General features: G+C 29.4%; 1 protein-coding gene across 1 annotated transcript in view; it reads left to right on the forward strand.

Annotated features, from left to right (window-relative positions):
* Positions 1-23,417, forward strand: part of LOC142327391 (intermembrane lipid transfer protein VPS13A-like) — a 250,261-nt gene that overhangs the window by 210,312 nt on the left and 16,532 nt on the right. Inside the window, exons 50-60 of the mRNA XM_075370414.1 lie at positions 1,497-1,619; positions 1,864-2,055; positions 3,076-3,258; positions 3,385-3,576; positions 6,251-6,385; positions 9,245-9,396; positions 11,584-11,740; positions 14,722-14,927; positions 16,296-16,491; positions 19,421-19,591; positions 20,428-20,557. Coding sequence (XP_075226529.1) covers positions 1,497-1,619; positions 1,864-2,055; positions 3,076-3,258; positions 3,385-3,576; positions 6,251-6,385; positions 9,245-9,396; positions 11,584-11,740; positions 14,722-14,927; positions 16,296-16,491; positions 19,421-19,591; positions 20,428-20,557 — 1,837 coding nt within the window. The remainder of the gene's footprint in view (positions 1-1,496; positions 1,620-1,863; positions 2,056-3,075; positions 3,259-3,384; positions 3,577-6,250; positions 6,386-9,244; positions 9,397-11,583; positions 11,741-14,721; positions 14,928-16,295; positions 16,492-19,420; positions 19,592-20,427; positions 20,558-23,417) is intronic.

Raw genomic sequence — 23,417 nt, forward strand, 5'->3', positions numbered from 1 at the left:
ATAGAAGAAATTGAAGAAGTACAAGATATGATTATTGACAAGACATGTTATTGGGTTACATGTGCCTGAGTTGACATAAGGACTACAGCAGTTGCCAAATGATGGAAAAAGTAATGATGAAAAATATGAAAACAGAAAACTCAGACGAAACCGAAAAAACCATTCTACCTTTAGTGCAACACATCCTGGATGTTAGGATGCATCTTTGTAAGAAATCAAAAGTTGGATGAAGGATGATGATCAGTATGAAATAACTGATGAAGCAATTGCCACTCTTGTCAACTGAGATGACAACAAAATCAAAAATCAAGATCAAGCACCAACTGTTGAGCCTCAAAGAATTTCACATAATGGATTTAAGGTTCTAGAAATTACAATTAATTGAACAACAAGAAGAAGCTACAGGAATTGACATAATGATGCTGCAAAGGTGGCGAGACTTGGCAGCGAAGAAATGGCACTTGTCAGGAAAGCAGACTATACTCAAACATTTCTTTCAATTACCACAGGACTGAACTTTTGAAGTACTTTATGTACTGTATTAAACTTCAAACAATTCGTAACTGTAAGTTCTGTTTTCAGTTAATTTTTCCTGTTTTGTTGTAAAACTTGATTATTAGGTTTGTAATGAGTAAAATTATAACATAGTTTGACATTTAATAGGCTTTCTTTTAACACCTCCCTATTACCCAACATTTTTGCTTATCTGATTTTCTGCCGTCGTTTATGTCGAATAAGCGAGATTCTACTGTATTAAAGTTGAGTTGTTTTTTTAAATAAATAAATAGTATGTAATTATTTTTTAATGTAAAATTTTAGAAAAATATAAATAATTTATTTTCATAATTATTTACAGTAAAATTTTGTAATACTTTATTAAAACAAATATATTGCTATTTGATTGTCTCCTCTTTGATTTTTTTCTTAACCCTGGAAAGTGTTGAAATCTAATAGATGTATAATCACATATGGTACTAGGTAGTGAGCAATCAAACTAACAACTAATAAGTGAATGATTGCTAGTGTGCTGATGAACAAAATCCTTCTGCTGATGGGAATCAAGTAACCATGCGACTGTCTTATAAAAAAATTATTTTATATGTTTATTTTCTAGTAATTGTCTAAATATTTAGATTACATTGATTAAAGTATTAGAGATGTTCAGTAAACCTCTTCTTTCTTTTTTTTTATAAGGATGAACCCAGAGTCCTTGCTTCTCAATTTTTCCCGTAATGATCCCCAAATCCCAAATTTTCTACCATTATACAGCTGTAAGATTTTACATTTGATCTTGTCTGAACTTGTCCATTATACTCATATAAACCTTATCATACACTTACTATGCCACTGGCCTTAATTATAAATTGTATTTTTATATATTAAATTGTATTTATTATATTTTTAACTGGTTTTTCATTTTCACACTCTTAATAAATTAAATCTTTTTAATCTGAACAATGTAAAACTCATACATTTTCTAAATTTGTATTCTTTAGGTGGCATTATTGAGTCCATATCAATCTGTGTTATATACATGGGATGATCCATCAAAAGAGCGTTTGTTACTCTGGAATGTATATAATAAGAAGAGTAAAGATTTTGTTGCTGATTTCTGGAAGGTAATTTACATTTTTTAATATTTAAAATATTTCATGTAATTTGTATTTTTACAAAAAACTACATATCACAAATATTATACAATTATATATCCATAATTTTGTTGAAATATTCATTGTTTAGTATCTCTCAACATACTTAATGTTGCTGATGTTGGCATTTTCACCTTTCATCAAGAAGGTTCTGGGTTTTAATCCCAGTAAGGCTTGGTACTTATTTGCATAATTTTTTTAATTTATTTTACAGGATGGTTTTGGTCAAGAACGAGTAAGTTTTCATATTGTTAAACAGCAGCAGCCTTCAAGTACAGTCCCAGTCACAACACCAACTGTTACTGCTAAGTTATCTGCTAGTTTAAAAAGACTTTCAACAGCCCCAGCAGATGGAAGCAGTAGTAGTAGTGATGACTCAGAATCTGATGAGTTGCATAAAACTCAGGTATTTATAAATATTATTTATAATAACAAGACATTATTGTTTAAATAAATTACCTGCAAGGATGCTTATATTCTGTAGGCATTTTTTGATGAATGACTAACAGTAAATGCCAATCAACATTAGCTGGCATTTATTAGATAGAAAGAAAATTGAAAGAAAAGTGATGAAAGAAAATTATCTGTGAATCATTGTTGATGCTATGGCCAATAACTCCACTTTTTTGTTATCGTTAGAAAACTAAATAAAAATAAAGATTTGCTCTAATTATAAGTAAAAAAGTAAACTCAGGTAATATGTAAATATACATTCAAATTTTATCCTTTGGTTTTATGAAATTATTAAAAAAAAGATAAAACTTTGAAATACTTGTGACATTAAATACTTGTGACATTCATTACTAAGTTAATATGTTATGACTGTAGATTTTTAGTATTGATAATATTCATTGCAGGTAATTTACTTAGTTAAGAATCTTACAGTAATTCTGATCCTCATTTGACTTGTAACTATTTGGTATGTAAAACTAACAATATGTTGAAAATTTGTTTTGCGTTTCAGTTGGTAGGTTATGCTTCACATATGTCAAGACATACATGCCAAAGTGTCTTGGAGTATCCTATACCTGTTTAGAACCCTTCTTTTAATAACTGCAAACATAAAATAAAATATGTATAACAATTTTTTATGTTAGTAATTTTCTTAAAATTTGGGAGTTTTTGCACTACATTTTTTCTGGCTAATAAAATGACTTTAAGGACTTATTCTTAAAGGTTCATCCTTGCAACTGCTGTTCAATGTTTTTAATAATATTATTGACTCTTATCTTGAATTCTCTTTTAACCAGTTTATTCATTTTCATAATGGAAAAGATTTTATCAGTTTCAATGAGTGAGTTGGACTAAATAAAAAGTGTAATTTGTAAAATATTTTCTGTGTTTAAAACTATATCAAATTGTATGCAAATGTTTATAAGTATATACATGACATACTTTTATAGATTTATGATTTACTTACTTTCAGTTGATGAAGAAGACTAGGAAAGATAAGGTTGTTGTATACTGGGTCAGCTATTTGGAAGGACAACAGAGAGTTCTTTTGTTTACACAGGATGAAAGACTTGCATATCAGGCTAGGACCAAAGTTGATGCTGAAAAATCAAATTTAGAACTGTTTTTGTCATTAAAAGGAATTGGACTTTCTTTAGTAAGTCGATCATAAGTTTTATTTTAATTTATTATTTTTGATTAAATTGCTGTATCATATTTTTATAAATATTTGAGTAGTTTTATAGAACAAATAGCACTGATAATGTTGATGTATTTTTTATAGACTACGTCAGATAAGAAAAATGTTTGTAAAAAATCTCAGGAATTGTTGTATGCAACCCTCTTGGATTCATCTGCTATTTGGGAAGTTAATGTTGCACATAAATGGAAACTTTTAACATTGGAACTAGCATCATGGGTTGAAGATCGCTGGAAGCAGGATTTGAAACGAGCTCAAATGAAGGATTTTGTACATGTCAGTATTAATGGTTTTTAATCTTGATTCTTCTTCTCTGCCCTTTAATTCAAATTTTGGGTTGGACTCTGGTGTGAATCTGTGTTCTATATTTCCTTCTTTCCCTCCAAAATTATATGTGCAATTTTCTATTAATCAAAAAATATAAACTTTTCAGACAAACCAAACCAAATTTTATGAAGTTTGTTATTATGATATAGCTTCAGTAACTTCAAAATATATTCACTTGCTCTTTGTTTTGTTATTTGTTTATTGGATACTGTGAAAGTGTGTTTTTGTAAGTTGTTTTTTTTGTGGTGATGGTTAAGAAAATTTAATTGTTTATTTTATTTGTATTTAACTTTAAAATTTAATCTGTGGTATATTTTATGAATATTAATATTTCTCTTGTCTTGTGTTCTCATGGTTCAATAAGAGCCTATCATCAACGTATATGTGCTACTATATAGTCAGAAAGCATGTTTGTTATTGGTGTATGAACATATACTTAACATACAAATACACCTTACTTAGAGCAAACACACTTTGTTCTGCACTGTAGAAACATGTCAGCTAGGGTGCTGCAATAGGAAACTGGTAGAAAAGCAATCAGCTTATGTATAACATTTTTTTTTAAATCTGAATTAAATGTTTTTTTTTTAATAATAATACTTAATATATATATATATATATATATATATATTATTTCTAAGATGTATTCTTGTAGTACTTGTTATTTTGATCTTAAGAATGTAGAATGTTTCTGTAATTATATTGATATTGTGTGGGTATTATATTAATAGTATACAATGTATTAGGTTTTATTTTGAATGATGCTTAATGTTGTGTTATGGGATGTGTTTTTATTTTTTTAATGAAGTCTTTGCTGTTTTTTATATGTTTATGTGTTTTCTGATGACTGTCTATGAATAAGCAAGTTTGTGGGAAGAGGCATTTTGGAGAGTTTTAATGAGGTGTATAGGATTTTTTTGCTTTGTGTATTTTTGGTAAGACTTCAAGAAGATGTATTAGTGTTTCAGGATTTATTTAAGGGAACATTTTTGTTCGCTGACTGTTGTATGTTTGAATTAGTTAATGTTACTTTTTAACTATGGTTTGGAATTTTTTGGTTGATTTCTGTTTAAGTTCTGTTGCAGCTGCAATCAATAACTTATATGACAGTTAATGATGACCATTATGTTATTAAATTATGATTTTATTAAATCCCTGATTTTATTAAATTATGTTTTTGTTTTAATTGTTAAGCTATATGTGTTTGCTGTTATTTTATATAATTCTGTGGGTGGATTATGTTTGTCATTTCAACTTTCTTATTTCCTTGTATGAAGTAAAGGAAGTATTGTGATCATGAAAAATTTCAGTTTTCACATTTCAATGGAAGTATCCATTTTGACCATCCCTGAATCAATTTTGACTAGTTTCGGCATGACATCTGTACGTACATATGTATGTATGTATCTCGCATAACTCAAAAATGATAAGCTGCAGGATGTTGACATTTTGGATTTAGGACGGTTGTAACATCTAGTTGTACACTTTCCCTTTTGATTGCAATTGACTGAACCAAAAGTGTCCAAAAAAAGCACAAAATCCAAAAATTTGGATTTTGAATTTTTTCTTAACTGCAGTCCCTCATTGAGAGCTTTTCAATGATACTATCATCATAAGTGGTACTTATTTTCATTGGTTCTAGAGTTATAGCCAAATAAAGTTTTAATTAATGAAATATTTGAATCTTACAAGGGGAAGGCACATCGATTCCAATCCGACTTCATCTCCTTTTTTTTAAATTTAAATGTATTGATTTATTAATAATTACTAACCTCTGATTGTAAAGAACTTTTACGATAAATCATAATTTAATAATAGCATTTAAAAAAAGTGAAAAAATATCATTAGTTATTAATGAAATAAAATTTTTTGTACTTTTCATTTTAAAAAAATGTGTGTATGTAATTTAATAGGCATACAAGGAAGTCATGGGGTGTCCATGTCAATGTTTTTGTCATTTGTTTTCTGTGATTGTTAAGATGATTTATTAAAAAGTCAGTTTTTTATTTTCTACTATAAATTACGTAATCCTTTGTTTATTAGGTTCATTTCATCATCTGTGAATAATATATTTAAACAATTTTTACATAAGAGTGTAAATGGTATGTATCCTTTTTTATTCTTTAGTACAGTGCTAAGTTTTTTGTTGTGTGTTTGTGAGATAAATTTTTTTGAGTTTTGTTATTATCCAATGTTTGTGTTTATGATGAATCTGTATTCAAATGTTTTTATTAAGTTTAGTTTGTAATTTGTATAATTCATGATTTAAGATTGTATATTTGCTGTGTACAAAAACATCAGATGATATCAAAATGGGAATAATAGCACCTGAAGATGATTGTAAAGACATCTGAAAATGTTTTAAAGAAGCTATTAAAGACATTTTATTATAAAATTTGGTATTCAGTCTGTTGTCACAAAAAGTTTATACTTTTAAATTAATCAAATTTCCAGCTCATCATAGACAAAAACATAGTAAATCTTACCAGATTTTTTGTCACCTGTTGGGCTACGTGAAGTGTTGATTGCTAAACATAAGGCTAATGAATCTGAAATGTAATATTTTCATTAAATAACAATTTTATATATTTTTTAATTTAACTTTATTGATTTCTTTTTACAGGTTGATTTTGAGAAAATGCATATGACTAAACCATTTTTTGGCGAGCTTAGAAGAAGATATTGTCCAGCTTTTTGGTTACAGTATAGAAGATCAGATCATCATTCATATTTTCACTGTAAAATCCATAGACTGCAAGTAAGTTACTGATTTCTTAAGATTAGTTGCACTGTTATAAAATTTGAATTTTTATTTTTATATGGTTTTAATTTCTGATAGAAGGTCATTGGTTGCTTGAAAGCAGTTATTTATTACATCCTGTGAAGAAAACTTGCAGTATGCACCACAAAAAGTGGAAGTGAGTCAATACTGCTTGTAGGTTTAAATTGCAGTACTGAATTTTTTATTTTAAAAACTTGCTAATTTTGTAGAAAAGTATATAAATTCAGAAGAGTATAATTTAATAATAATAATTATAATATTCAACAGCATACATAAACAAATGAACAACTGACAAAAATATTCATTTAGATCTCAATTAATCTTTTACTTATTAAATGTAAACAATGATTTTTGTCACCTACATATACGCTTTTAGAATTTGGAATATCGTGTACGATGAAGTCCTCCGGTTGCAATACCCGCGGGTTGTCACTCCTACTGCCTACGCTGATGATTTGGCCCTGGTGGTAGTAGAGGTGCCAAAGACCAAAGTGTTGGTGACACGTGCCGCGAATGCTGCTATCGCGATGGTCGGTGAGTGGATGGCCGGGGTGGGAGTCCATCTGTCCTGCGATAAATCTCTTGTCCCAATGGCGGTAAGGCAGCGACTGGTGCCCTTCCCGATTTCGATGGAGGGAGCGATGGTCCAATCACGAGAGGCCGCCAAGTATCTTGGAGTGTGGTTGGACAATAGGCTGTCATTCACTCATCGTCCAGGTGGTGAGTGAGGAAGCTGGTCAGGCTGTCAAGAATTTGGTTAAGTTACTCTCGAACGTTAGGGAGCCCTGTACGTGCATGTGGCGACCTCTATTCTCTTTTATGGCGCTCCAGTGTAGAAGAGAGCCATGGTGGTAGGGCATAACAGAAGACTGTTGGAGAATAGCACCGTATGGCTCTTAAGGTGACTTCGGCATACGCCTCAGTCGAGACAGAGGCGGTGCTGGTGGTGACTGGGATGCCGCCACTTCAGCATCTGGTGGCGGCTCGTGCGCAAGTTTTGTCAGGGTGTGTCTAAGAATGATGCCAATGCAACTGTCTACAGAGATTGGCAAGCCAGGTGGGATGCGTCCACGAAAGGGAGGTGGGCGCATCGTTTGATCACGCACATTGAGCCGTGAACCGGGAGGAAGTTTGGCGAACTGGGATTCTGGCTAACACAATTCCTGACTGGCCATGTGTCTTTCGTTCAAACCTGTGTGGACGAAGAAGAGCTGAAGACCTCTTCTGCCCCTACTGTCGGAAGTTAGACACGCCGGAACACGTGATATTCCAGTGCCCGCGGTGGGACGAGGAACGCCGCAACTACTGTCGTAACTGGGCATCTCGAGTTGGAACCGTCGTTGGAACGATGTTACGCAGTTCGGTGTTGTTCGACACTGTGACGCGGTTTGTACCTCACTTAAAAAATCATCAATTCTGCGACAGTAAGAAGCTCCTTGTTTACTAACTTGCAAGCGCTCGAGAACCATGAAGCATTCGATATCACGCTTTGCTACTAATGCAAACTCGATCAGGCGATCAGTGTTGTGTTATCGCTATTCTTGGACAATTTTGCAATAAAAAATTTGAAACACGCATCAAATCAATGTTTAAACATTCCTTAATCAGTTCTTCAAATTTCAGTCCTTAATGTTTTTAGGTTCGGAGATACAAATTTTGCAATAAAAAACTTTATTGCAAAGTTTAGTATCTCAATACTAAACTGATTAAAATTTTTCGAAACTTAAATGTAAAGAAAAGTAAGTACTTTCAGATGTGTTTGATGTTTCATTTAAATATATGCATTTTTCGCTGAGATATTGTATTTTAGAATATTGCAAAATTTTATAAACATTATTTAAAAATAGAAAAATGAGTTGAATAATAATTTCTTGAGCAAGAAATAGTCACATTTTGCCTGTTTTTAAAATTTAGTCCTAATAGATCCAGAAATCTCTGTACGCTCAAAAAATATTGACACTTCCCAGTTTTTTTGCAATAATTATATTTATAATTATAGTTTATAGTAACAGAATCCAGCTTGGAGGTACGTTTTAAACAACATTAATGTTATTTTTCCACAAAATTTTGTAGTTTTTTGAGAAAAAATAAGAAAGCTAAGGAGTCTAAAATGTCATGTTCATTTTTTCGCACTTTTTGCGTATTGCACATGACCTAATTATGGAAGCGTTATCTACAATTTCTAAATTTATAGGTTAAGTGATTATCTAAAATTTTGACTATTTTTTTTCTACAGTGATTTCCGGACGAGCTATATGCGATTTTCGTCCGTCACTCGTGCCGGTTTTTTAGTTTTCGCCCTTTTCACTCCCGAAACCTGATTCATGTTACCTTTTTGTTAGAAACATTAATTTTCTCAATTACATCAGCTACAGAGTGAACAAATTTTTCTGAAATCAATGTCTAATGCTGGTCTATAATTGCTTTAAATTTAACAGATTTTTAAAATAACTGAGAGTTTATTTATTTAAAGATCAGAATTGCTTTGCAATCTTGAAAAAATAAATTAATTGAGGGATTAAAGTAAAAAAAGTACCACTTTTCAAAACTGGTGTGATAAATAAAATCAAAAAAAATTATATATATATATTACATTAGTGGTATATATATATATATATATATATATATATATAAAATCATCTACCTGTGTATTTTAGTGTTTATCAAAGTAGGTAGGCAGACATTAATCGCATGTCCATCATCCATAATGTATATATATATATATATATATCCTTCACTTCCTATTAACAGAGAATATATTTGATGTATAAATTTGATTGAGATTTTTTTTTTACATGTTCATAGAAAATTATCAATTGCATTTTTTTACTAAAGGTAGACAATCAGCTGTCAGACGCAGTATTTCCAACAGTATTGAATGTAACACCAGTGCCTCAGCTTGTCATACGTAAAGTAGGAATAAAACCTTGTGTGGAATTAGTTGTTATGAAAAGAAATAAGCTGTCACACAACCATGATATTTATAAGTAAGTATTAACTGAATAATATTTTACATTCTACACGTAAATTTTTAGTCTTTAATATGAATTTAGATAAATGTTTATTATATTTTTAGTATACTCAGTTTACAATTAATTACGATAATCTAAGGTTATTTTCTAAACATTCACTTCCAGTGTATTACTGAACTATTATATTTGAATTATAGTTTTGTCATGGTATAATAATAATAATATTTCTTTAACAGTCATGATAAAGTATATAAAATTAATATTTTAAAGTGTAGTAGTAAATATTGTAATATACATAAAGTTTTGAATAAACATTACCCTTATAACAACATAATCTAGTGAGGCTGCATGATATTTAGTGTGGTTGAACAGAACAATGAAATGTGATAATGCTGTAAAATTATTTTAAATGACTCTCAACTTAATGGAATTAAGATTTTTAGGAGTTAATTAGTACTTTAAGTGGACAGAGTAGGTGTGTATTCATCCATAGAGACAATAAGTAAATACAGGTATTATATACAACGTATAAAATTTTTTAAATATCTCGTAGAAACAGAACATAATAGAAAGAATTTACTGCAGCATGAAAATTTTACATCGCATCATGTAAAAACCAAGATCGCAATAGGAAATATGTATGTAAAGAATTTTCTAACTTTTGAAGATAGGCACCATTAACAAAAGTAAGAAGTCTGAGATGAAAAAAGCAAAACAGAGAACAATACATTTTTGTCCAAGATAAATGATTTTAAAATAATTTTTAATATATTGCAGAAGCAAAAAATGGTAGTGAAATCTTTAAACATTAAAAAATGCCATAGAAAAGATTTAATTGCACTAAGACATGACTGCTGTATGATATGTAGAACCCAAAGCAATAAACAAAATCCAACAGCTTACTTGACCCTATTGTTTGAATCAAAAACATTACCTGTCTTCATTGTGATCTGCCACAGAAGTATCACAGCACAGAGGTTTTACAGATTCTCATGATCTGATACAAATTTCTTAAAGTTATGTTGAATGATATATGATCATTTTTTTAAAAATTATCAATGCATTAACATTAACATTAGCATTACAACCTACAACTTGATTATTATGTTCTAAATCCTTTTTTTCATGTTAGCCAATTTTTCACACCTACTTGCAAATTTGCACAATAGTTTGTATAGATGCATTAAATTTATCAACAAAAACATTCATATACAACGTTAAATAACCAAACATTAGCTCTATTGATAAATAACCCACCGGGTTGGTCTAGTGGTGAACGCGTCTTCCCAAATCAGCTGATTTGGCAGTCGAGAGTTCCAGCGTTCAAATCCTAGTAAAGCCAGTTATTTTTACACAGATTTGTGTAATTTGTGTATACTAGATTGTGGATACCGGTGTTCTTTGGTGGTTGGGTTTCAATTAACCACACATCTCAGGAATGGTCGAACTGAGAATGTACAAGACTACACTCATACATATCATCCTCATTCATCCTCTGAAGTATTATCTAAACGGTAGTTACCGGAGGCTAAACAGGAAAAAGAAAAAGCTCTATTGATAAATGACATAATGATCAACTAAAACAGATAGTGCCTTAGGTTTGTAAGAATAAATCTAAACAGTCCTCAGTTTGATTTTTTGTTCTGATTTGAATAATAGAATCTATATAAATAATTTACCAGTTCAAAAAAATCAATTTAAAAATTTTTTGTCAATAATTTGTGTATGTACATTTTACCTGACTGACTGACCAAAAAAAAGACCAACCTTTTTGTTACAGCATATATTTTTTCTAGGCTAATCTAGCCTATGAATGGCTAATCTAGCTAATGTAGGATTTTCAATCAATAAAATGTTATTCCTATCCTACGTAAAAATACTCTGATGCCCTAATCTTTTGGCAGATTATTGTTACAGAGTAATGCTGCATGGAAGGGACCTTGATCCTTTTCTTTACTTCTGTGAATGAGACAAATCCTGATAGATTCAGAGCCTGATAGATATTGGCCTGATAGAGCCAGAGCATCATTATCATCTGATGATTTACTTGTGGGCCAATATAGGAACTGTTTAATGTTTACTGCCCAATAGACGTATTGCTGAAGTAACTTCAAATAAAACCTAGTTCTTCCTAGCATCTTTATTTGTTGTTAATCCATTTTCTCTAAGACATATTTACATTTTTTTTTTTTACTTGTTCAGGTTTGTAAAGTTATTGGTTCAAGAATTTTCGATACAAGTAGATCGTAGTTTTATTTTGTCAGTATATGAATTATTATCTGAATGGCATCCAGAAGAGAAACCAGCTGTAAGAATGAGACATGATATTACAGCTTTACACCAACCTCTTACACCCAAGGTACTTAATTCAATGTTACTAAAAAATACAGTCACTGTGATTTTTTCCACCTGTCAAAAAAAAAGTCAATTCTCTCTCTTTGTAAATAAAATTGAAGAATTGTCTTAATGTTGATTGGAATATCTTTATCTTGGTATGCTTGTGTTTACTGAACTTAAACTATTAATGTTTTTTTTTGTGTTTGCTTGTTCATTCATCATATTGCTGTACATGAACTGAATTCAAAGGAATTTACATGATAAATTAATTATAACTATGGTTGTATCCTTGTAAGTTATCTTATACATTGTTTGGGAGCTCTACCCTCATATTATGATTTTTTTTCATTCACTTGCTTAATATATATTTCAGAAAATAATAATAGATGGTGTACACATGCCTGTAACATTTAATTTTTTTAAAGGGACATTTATTATTTAGCTTCAATAGTTGTTTTTTAACCTCAACCCCTTGTATTTTTTAAATATGCATTTTAATGATACAGTTTTTGAAGGCATGAAATATGTGAAACATCTCTTTAGAATTAACTTCTCTTATTGGATAGGATTTGGCTTCTTCGTGATAAAATTTTACATTCTCAGAATTTTTTCAACAAAAAATTCTCTTCTCACAATTTAAATAAATAAGATATAAAACAATTTTGTGGTTGGTTTTATTCTTTTAAAAAGTTTATCAAATTAATTTCACCAAAGGAGAAGATTTTCAATTCCATATATTTGTTTATTTTTTATTTATATTGAAGCCTTATTTTCACCAAATTCATAGATTTCAATGATCCCTCTTAATGAATTTTTCAGTAATTTTTTCCTGGTAACTAAAGTGACAGATTTTAGAAACAAAAAAAGACTGACTTTTCATCAATTTAATTTTGTTTTAATATTACCTTTTTAATTTCATTTAATATTGCTAACAATAGATACCACAGATAAAGAAATGTCAATGTGCTAACTTGCAGCACCATCACAAACCATGTTTCTAACTTACCCTGCTCAAATTTTTTCAACATTAAATTGAGAGTAACTTAACAACTCAACGAATCTTAATCAAATTTTCACATGCATAATTTCAGATATATATATATATATATATATATATATATGAAATAAATACACATAAAATACCTGAAATATATATATATATATATACAGGAAACTACAATTTAAATGAATGGGTTATTTTCATATGCTCTGTACCTCAAAGTGTAAAGAAAGTTTTTCACCACACTATCATCATGAGACCAAGGTATACCTTTCTTTGAAAAGTAGATAAAAAATTACATAAGAAAGCAATTTTAAAATAATTTTTGTTGGCATGATTGCTTAGTGTCATCATTTTTAAAGTCAATAGTACTCTAAATTGTTATCTGCATTCTATTTCTTATTTTTATTATTATTCTTATTTTTTTTTTTACACAGGTACCACTTTTTTGGGCTTAATTTTTTTTTACTTTTATCATATAGACAACATTACTTAGTAGGCCTACTTATATATCTTTTTAAATACTAACATGATTAAAATAAAATAAACTTTAAAAAAAAAAAGTGGTTAAAATAAAAAAAATTAAGACTTTATTGATTTCATGTTTAATTTTGACTTTACAAAGTTCACAACAAATTAAGATTTAATAAGTAATTGCTTGTAAAGTTATTGTGTAAAATTATTCAATGATCCTCTGCTGAGTTGAAGCAGTATATATTACATATTGCTTCATGACAGAAACTGGTACATTAATTTTTTGTTTTTTACTTATATGTTTCAGTCTTTCTTGTAGCTTTTTGTAGATGCGTTGCATGAAAAATAACTGAAATACAAGAATCACCCATCTGAGTTGCTTTTTCTGATAATATTAATGTTCACAATCTATAGCTAGTCCGTACAGTAAATTGAGTGAAGGTGTCACTTTCAGAGCTGAATATCAATTCTATTTCTTTCCTAAGCTTGGCATAACTAATATAAAAATATATATAAGTCTCAAGGAAGAAGGCAGTGAGAAACTACTTAGTCCTCATTTCCTTAATAAGCCTGTCATAGAGTTAGTTATTAGTAAGTAGAGCTAATTATTCTTGAGTTGGCTCCAATTTTTTTCTTTTACATTATCATACTTTTTTTTTGGAAGTTTCTCAGTTACATTATATAATTTTATAATTTTTATTTATGTACATGCTTTTAAAAATCTTATTTAACACTAAAAGCTTACTTTTGGTTTTCCTACAGAAGTTGCTCAGATTAAGTTCATTTAATCTTATGAGTACCACTATAATTAGGATTGTTATTTTGCCGACGTTTCAAAGAAAAGTACAGTATTCTTTCAGTCACATGGTTGAATTGAGAAGTGAATTGATTTTTTTTTTGTTTTAGGTATAAGGAGTAAAATCTAAAATATACTGCAACAGTGTATCTGAAGTTATGCATGTGAAAATTTGATTAAAATTAGTTGAGCCATTCTTGAGTTACACTCAATTTAAGGTTGACAACAGAAAATATGACTTCTATTTGAGGTTACGTTAAGAGTTTTTGAGATTTGCACAAGAGTTTTTCCTATTAATAAGATTTAAATGTTTTATTATGTGTTTATTAGGGTTATAAACCACATTATAATGATAATATTATCTTTAAAAGTTTTCTGTTCTTTTATTATTGTATTTAAATACATTTTTTAACTGCTTTCCTTTATTTGTATTGTCCCATTGTATCTTAGTTTTACAATCTTATGTATATATATTGTTAAAAATATTGTTGTTATAAACCACTTTGATGGTTTGTTTATATTTAAATTCTCCAAAAATACATTCTTGAGAAATGAAGAATGAATTTAAATGTGTGAGAATATCTCCTTTAGTTTTTTACTGCTTAGGTATGGATTCATTAGTTTTAGTCTAGTCAAATAAGAGTAGAGGTATTTATAACAAATATTTAAGTATTATGTGTGTATCAGAAAAATATTCAGTAGGTTTAATAGTACCTAATTTATCTGTTTATAGAGTCTAGGTCTGACTACAGATACAAGGATTATGTTTGAATCATTACACTTAACTCCTCTGAGGTTACAGTTCAGTTTTTCACCACGTGCTTCCAGCACAAAGTTGTGCATCCATCCAACTGGCTGGTCTTATACATCCGATGTACTTCATTTCCTGCTCGATGTAATTGCACCTTCTCTTACTGAAGTTAAAAATACTAGAATTAGGTACTGTAACAGTTTTTTTATTGTAAAAAGTATTTTATTTTAAATAAAAATTCCCGTCAACAAAATAATGTTTTTTTCTTTGATTGATATTATGAAAAAAATTTAAATCCATAACATTTTCGCATTTTTTAGAAATAGTTAACTTTTTTTTTTAGGTAGGTTTCCAATACAATGGTAGTCATTTATTTGCTGATGTTGATTCTAAGTTTGGTCAGTAAATTAAAAATTCTAACATTCCCATATGATTGTATGTATGAATCTGTTACCTTTGTCAGGATAAATAATAGTAGTTTATTATAAAAGAAATACAGAACAACTCAAACAGTTTCAAGTAAGTCTTCAAAATTGTCGTATTACTCCACATAGACTTTATTTACTTACCTTTACTTATTTATACCACTATTATGTCATACATTTATTACTTTATTTTTAAATATTACTGTGTACTCTAACTATTTCGTTTTTTTATTTCTTTATATAGTGATAACACTCTGATCAAGTTTTTCCCATAGTTTTCTTTGATTCTTTCAAGAAAATGCTAGAGAAGTTGCTGGTATTATCCATGGATACCTACCCAGTTCTTATTTGATCTATAAAATGTATTTACTGATATAGATAAAATATTTATTTACTTCTTTTTGAAATTAGTTATTTGTATTTCACTGTTTGGTATTTAGGTATGAGAGCTCCATAATTGATTTTCCTTAATACTCTTTGTTTTAGTAATTGATACTTCAGATTTCTTCAAGAACTATTCCAAAGAATATGGTCTGGTATGTGGTTTATCTCTATTGTCATTAGCTGAACATTCACTGAAATGGGATGCTTGTTTGAATAAACATGAATCTGCATTCTAATTAATGTTAATGCAGTTTTTAAGCACATTTCATTTTTCTTTTTGCACATATGTTAATACTAGTAATTTTTGACATTCCTATTTGTGTAGTATAAGTTTATTGAGCAAGTTTGGTAATAATAGCACTCTGCAAAATTAAACTGCAACTAGCCTAAGTCTCAGACTATATCATAATCTTAAAGATAAGAGTCCTTGTGAAAAGTGAAGAATATAGCAGATTAAAAAAAAAAAATGATGAAAAAATATATATACTAAATATTTCTTCTGATTTCAAACTGACAATTTATCATCTCTTGGTAAAACTATTCTTTTTCTATTTGTGATTGCACATTTAGGTTGCAACTAAACAAAAGATTTCAATAGAAAATTAAAGTTTGTTGAAATTTTTTTAATAATCATTCAATGGAATTATGACAATGATTTTATAATAAAATAATGATACATCATTTTTTTATAAATGAAATACTTTCATTGATTATGAGTTCATTTAGTTATTTTGTTTGTTTTTACAGAATTGCCTTGTGCGAAGTAAAGAATAGGGTATGCAGTTTGCAGAACCAGAAGTCAGAATGTATTTTACACTATATAGGTCAACTTTACCAACAAATTAACGTACTGTTGCTTGGTTTGGATGTGCTGGGCAATCCTTACTCACTGGTGCCCGATTTTACGATGGGCTTGGGTGATCATTTCTATGAACCACCATTTGTGAGTATTTTTAAATAATTTAGTATACAATACTGTTTAGATCTAAGTCTGGAAATTGTGTCATTAGTTTACCATGCTATATTTTTTCCATTTAATTTATACATTTTTATACTTAGAAGAATTTTTAACTGTAGTAAGGGACTATGTTCTGAAAATCTTTTAATTATTGATTGAATTTCTGAATTCAGACAATCTTGCAGGCCATTGTGCTTTATTTCTTTGCAATTAAACTAGCCCAGTATTGCAACTTAACTCTTGGTTTTATTTGCTCTCACAATATCATTTTTGAAACTCCTGCAGCAAAACAGACTTAACGGCTTAATGATGATGAACCAGTCACTAAACTTCATTGTCTTCTTTCCTTGTCTACTCTTACTTTCATTTCATACTTTAACTAAATTAATCTAATGGGTAAAAAGTCTTAAAATTTTGCTTTACCATGTATTTCATTAATACAAATCTAGGATTCTAGATAAGATAATAAACTATATGCCTCACAATCTGATGATTCCACATAACCTGGAGTATATAATTAGGAATAGGATCCTAGAAATTGAAGGGGTGATGTAAGGTAAAATGTCAGTCTCCAAAGTATTGCTTAATAGGTTGCTGTAGGATCAATGAAGTTAAACAATTATGCCAGCAGTGTTACTATGTGACCACCATCTTCTTCTTCTTCTTCTTCTTTAAAAGAAGTCAAGATCAATGCATTAAAAATAAATCCATTTGCTATTGCCTTCTTTAAAAAAAAATTGGTATAAATATAACTGTTTTTTTTTTTAACTTTTTGTTTTGTTTTTAACTGATAGGCAAAGTCCAAATGGAAATCATGAAAAGTGACTGTTAAAGTTTATATAAAAATTAATTTTTATTCCTGTCAATAATGACAAGGTAAATTCATAGTGGCATGCAAATTAATTCAAACACAGGGGATTTTTTGTTTATTTCCTATGTTGTGGCTACTCTCCTTGTTCACACCCATTCTTTAAGCTGTCTGTGTAATGTGAGGTTATTTTGTTTACTTAGTAATTTTCATGTAATTAAATGTTTTGTGAAGTCAATTTTATTTTTTATTACAAAATTGTATTTTCTTTGTTTTTTTTTTCTGTGTATGATAATGGACATAACTCCAAGAAAGTGATACAAAATTGTTTCTCTTTTTGAATATTGCCAATATGACACAACAACAAATAAATCTGAGGGTGTTATTGGAAAAGGGACAGTGAATGCTATTTTAAAACAATTTAAATCACCGCAAAGGAAAAGTAAATGTGGCTGTAAAAGTAAAACTACTCCAACACTGGATCAAGGATCAATTATTAGTAAGAAAAAGTAAACTTGATCCAAAATTCTCCGTTGTGGACTTAAATCGAGAATTAACTGTGGAACAGATTTACGCATGATAACTGTTAAAAACAGACTTCTTGCAACTGGACAGAAAGTTTGTTGGTCAGCTAAAAAGTAGCTTATAAAAACACCACCAATGTGCAAAAAAAGGCTCACGTGGTCCAAAGCACGTGCTAACTGGACCAAAGAAGACTGAAAAATGTTATGTTTTTCAATTAGTCACATTTTTATATTCAGGATTCCTTACATTAGAAATGCATCAGATGAAAATAAATCACTGGTTCAGATCCAAAAATCAGTTAAACATCCCCAGAAAAAAGTTTATCAGGGTTGTTTCATATTCAAAGGCACTTTTTCATTACTTCCAGAGATGGTATATTGAATTTCATGATTATGAAAAAAGGGTTGTGAGACAACTACAAAATAAATTCCCACACGGCAACTGAGTGTTCCAACAAGATTTGGCACCATGCTAAACTGCCAAAAAAGTAGAAAAAGTATTCAAAGAATGAAAAATTAGTACTACATGGCCAGGCAACTCCCCAGACTTAAACCCAATTAAAAATCTTTGGGCAATAGTTAAAAACAGGCTCTAAAAAATGAATTGTACCACAAAAATTGACCTCATTAATATCAGTATGGTTTCATGATGAAAAAATCACAAAAATCTGTAGTACACTTGTTGAATTGATACCAAATTGTGTATGTGAACTGATTAAGAATAAAGAAGGCATATTAATTACTAGATATTCACAAATTGTACATGTATGTTTTTTTTTTCTAAATAAAGTTACTTTTAATTAAATAACATCTGCGTTTAAATTATTTTGTATGATACTGAAGATAGATCTCAGGTATACAGTAGTACATATCCATGTAGTCTTTGGAACAAAAGGGTTAAAAGTAAATATAGCAAAGAAAAGAACATGTTAATAATAACCATGATGAGTAATAAATGATATATATAGTCATCACTAGTGAAGTTCTTTCATATAATGATCGACCACAACCTTCTTTTGAATGACTTAATGAATATTGTCATTTGTAATAAAACTGCTTCAAGATTTATTATGTAAACTTTATGATCAACTGATGACAGCAGCGTATCATGGTAACAATCTCTCCTACACAATACTTAATGTTGTTTTTGGCATCACATCTAAAGCATTTTCAGGCTAGAAAAGAAAATTATTAAGAACATTTTTTAAAATAAGGAAATATGGAACTAAATATAAATTATGGTATAATTATTTAGTTAACAATGGAATGACTGTCATTAATAATGGTCTTAACATTGAAAAGATAAAAAATAACCCCAGATGAATTTTTAGTTATACTAAAGATGTTATATTATCATTTATGATCTTTTTTTTTGAAGTAAATCATATTACTTTTTACTCATAATGTTACTACATAAAATGTTCTACACTATATTTGTCTTAGCTAAAATTTGTTATAGTTATAGATTAAAAAATATAGATTAGATTAGAAGTTATAGATTAGATTACTTATTGCAAAGTAAATAATTGTTTAATTTATTTATATGCATGTAATTTTATTATATTTTCAATCTTTTTCCTAGGGAGTGGTAGATTGTCCAGAAGAGTTTGCACAAGGTCTAAATCATGGTGCCCAAATAATAATGGGTCATTACATTGGGGGTGCTAGCAACTCGATGTCATTAATAACATCAGCATTAACTAATCAAAACCAGTTTCAAAATTTTATCAGCTTTGAAGATGACTTTAGAAGAGTAAGTCATTGATTTCTTACTATAATTTATCTTACATTTTAAACTTATCTTTGGCTGATCTAGTTGAAGAAAAATTAAAGAAATTTAATGATAGTTATTTTAATTAAAGATATTTAAATGTTAATTTAAATTCTCTTCTGTTAATTTTGAAGGTCCATTTTTAGTTTGAAATGTAGCTTAATTTAAAGTTTTTTTTAAGCATACAAGTCATTTTACATATATAAGTTATGAATATAATTTTTTTAATGAATATCTTTACCACATGGAGCAGAGGGAATAAACTTGCTCCAACTACTAAACATTTTTCTTTTATTTTCAGATTAAATAATTTTCCACTTTGAAAGAAAGTTTTTTTAAGACTTTATTAAAAGATCTTTACAATGTAAAAATTATATCGATCAAACTTTCATATTTTAAGGTTTAGGGATTCAGAAATGATGAAAAATAAATTTTATATAAAATTCTTTAAAAAAAAGTATTTTAAGTCATTTTGTAAATACATGGCAATACAATTCTAGTCAATCTTTTCAGAGCTATTTTTAAAATTTTTTCATCATACTGATCCACAAGTTTAAAAAAATTTTAAATCAAATTTTGTTACCCCAATCAATGAATATCTAATCCATTGACGCATCTCTGCTGGAAGCATTTTGTGTTATAATTTTATCTTTGGTTTTTTATGCTGCTTTGTTTCTCGTTTATTTTGTGTTTGGAATTCATTGGCAATAAATAAAGCTTGTTAACTAAATAAAATTTTCTGCATTTGCGTTAAATTTACTTGACAGTTCACTGTTTTAATACCACCAAAAAATTGAAAATATTTTGTTTTATTTTAGAAAAGAAGATTTTTCATATGTCTCCGGCAGAGTAATGATTTACCTGAGCCTTTATTAACTGCTAGCAAAACATTCATGTTAGGTGTAACACTTGGTTTATCTGGGATTGTTATGAAACCTTCTTTAACTGGTAAGTTCTTTTCTTTTTATTTATTTACTTAAATTATTTTATCCTTATTTTTAAGTGTTTCTTGATATATTTTTCTTGACTTATATTACGACTAGATTAACAGAAAAATGTTAACACTTATTTTTTATTGTTTACAGCTTTAAAATCTATAAAAAAGGTTAACTTATGATTTTATTAAATATAAAATACAAATAAATAGCTACACCAAAAGGTTATTGAGTTAAATAAAATCTGGATTATGCTCAGAAATTGTTTTAAAAAATTTGCTTAAAATTTAAAACTAGATGGCCATTTCAATATTTAAACAATCATCAGTAAACACTAAGGAGAAAAAGTGTATGCAAGAAAATATGTTAATAATTTTTAATACTAAATAGGTAATAATTATAATAAGTTATAATTGACAAATAAAAATTAGATGAAATGCCCTACAAAAAAATATGTATATACAGTTGAACGCCAATTAGGTTAACCTTTGCAAATCCAGAATCCAGATTGAAGGTGAATCCAGATAATAGGAAAAATTAAAGAAGGTTTATCATATGAATTGGACAAATTCTACTGTTTAATGGATATCACAGTTAATAAAAAGACAAAAATATAAAATAAATTATTTAATAAAATTAAAAAGATACTCAGTACAAACAATGGAAAAAAAATAGATCCTGTAGCACATTACAAATCCAACGGGTAGAAAATTTACTAATAAAAGAATCAAAATTTATAAAAATTATATGAAAGAAATTGAAATAACTATTGTTTTATATAAAAGTCAGTTAAAAACTTATAAAAAAAAAAACAAAAATTGTATTGAAGAGAAATTATGTTAAGTTAATGTATATTACGAGGGTTATTTTTTTTTCAAGGTCCGATCAGTCGCGAAATAAAAACCCGTGCAAATTTCGGATGAACCTTTGCGCATATGTGTTGCGTAGTGTCTCTAGTATGGCCTTCAATCACGCCACGTCACTTCGTTTAGTTCTGAACACGCAGCTAGCACATAAACATGTCTACGACAATAGCATCTCCCACCAAGTGTGAAGTGCGTGCGGTAATTCGATTTCTTCAGGCTGAGGCGTGTAATGAAACTGAAATTCATCGATGAATAAGTAATGTGTAAGGTGAAACTTCAATGAGTGACAGCAAAGTGCAACAATGGTGCAGGAACTTTAAAGCAGGATGTACAGATGTTCATGATGCAGGTGCTCAGGGAAGGAAGCGAGTGTCAACCGATGATCTTGTTGAGCGAATGGATGAGGCAATTCAAGAAAATCGTCGGTTCACAATTTCCATATTGAGTGATTCATTTCCTGAATTTCAAGGTCAGCTCTCTACACCATTGTGAATGAGTGACTTCAGTACCGCAAACTGTGTGCGAGATGAGTTCCAAAGATGCTGTCCAACCATCACAAAACAATGAGAATGGACGCCTCCCTAACATTTATCCAGTGCTACCACAATGAAGGAGAAGATTTTTTGAATAAAATTGTCACAGGTGACGAGACATGAGTCCGTTTTGAAACTGATGAAACAAAAGAACAATCCAAACAGTGGATGCATTTTCATTCTCCCAGTAAACTTCTCCAACAGAAATTGTATGGATACTGTGTTCTGGGACCGGAAGGGAGTTCTCTTGGTGGAATTCATGGAACGTGGCACGACCATCACTGCAGCCTCATACTGCGTGACTCTTCAAAGTCTACGAAGGGCAATTCAGAATAAGCGGAGAGGAATGTTGTCATCAGGCATTGTCTTTCTCCCTGACAATGCTTGGTCACTCACTGCAGCTGTAACAAAGAAGCTCTAGCAGCGTTTTCGTTGGGAAGTGTTTGATCACTCACCATACAGCCCGGACTTGGCTCCATCCGATTTTCACCTCTTTGCTCACATGAAACGCTGGCTAGGAGAAAAACATTTTGGCACAGACATCGAGCTGCAGACCAGTGTAGAAACATGGCTGAAAACACAGGTGTCTCTGTTCTATGACGAGGGTATTGGAAAGTTGGTACCACGCTACGACAAATGTCTAAATCAGAGTGGCGACTATGTAGAGAAATAGTGTAACTATGTAAGTACTTGTTACAAATAAAAATTCTTTTATTTTCACTGTGGTTTTAATTTCGTGACCGATCGGACCTTGAAAATAAAATAACCCTCGTATAAAAAATATAATTTTTTAAAAATAATAAAAAATCAAAAAAATTACACGTTTAGTAGAATAATACTTAGTGACCATCAGTAATCAAACCATATCTTTGAAAGCATTACTTCTTAAAAATTCTAAAGCTACACTTGCTTTAATGTTTATCTTTTTTGATGGAATTCCATCCAACTACCATATAACAGCATTCTTTCAAATTAATTTCTTTGACTATCTTAATTGTCCAGTTATTCTTCATTATCAGCTAAGAGAAATTTTTTCCTTAATTCTTTCTAGTAAATTCAGGGAAACAAATAACCACTTTTCCATTGTTGTAGATTGGATGTAACATTTGTAGGTAGAACCAGAACTTAAAATTTTCCATCATTTCTTTCTAAGCAGCCTGCTGAAACATGAGTGCATTATCTAATATTAAAAATGTTCCATCAAAAGAATATCAAATTCAGTGTCCCACTGTATAACAGTGTTTTTTAAAAATAAAAGTAAAAAATAATTACAGTTGTTATTTTAAACAGTCCAAAATGAAATTGTAAATTTATCATTAAAAACCTAACCACTGAAATTCCAACTCAGACTGCTCAAAAATCATGCTGAATATTTTTTTTTTTCATATAATGGTATCCATTTATATGAGTTAACAAAACTAATCCTTATTCTTACTCTGAGAGATTGCTTAAGGATAGTAGAATTGTAGATTTT

The sequence above is a fragment of the Lycorma delicatula genome, chromosome 7, assembly GCF_047948215.1.
Source record: "Lycorma delicatula isolate Av1 chromosome 7, ASM4794821v1, whole genome shotgun sequence".
Lineage (NCBI taxonomy): Eukaryota > Metazoa > Arthropoda > Insecta > Hemiptera > Fulgoridae > Lycorma > Lycorma delicatula.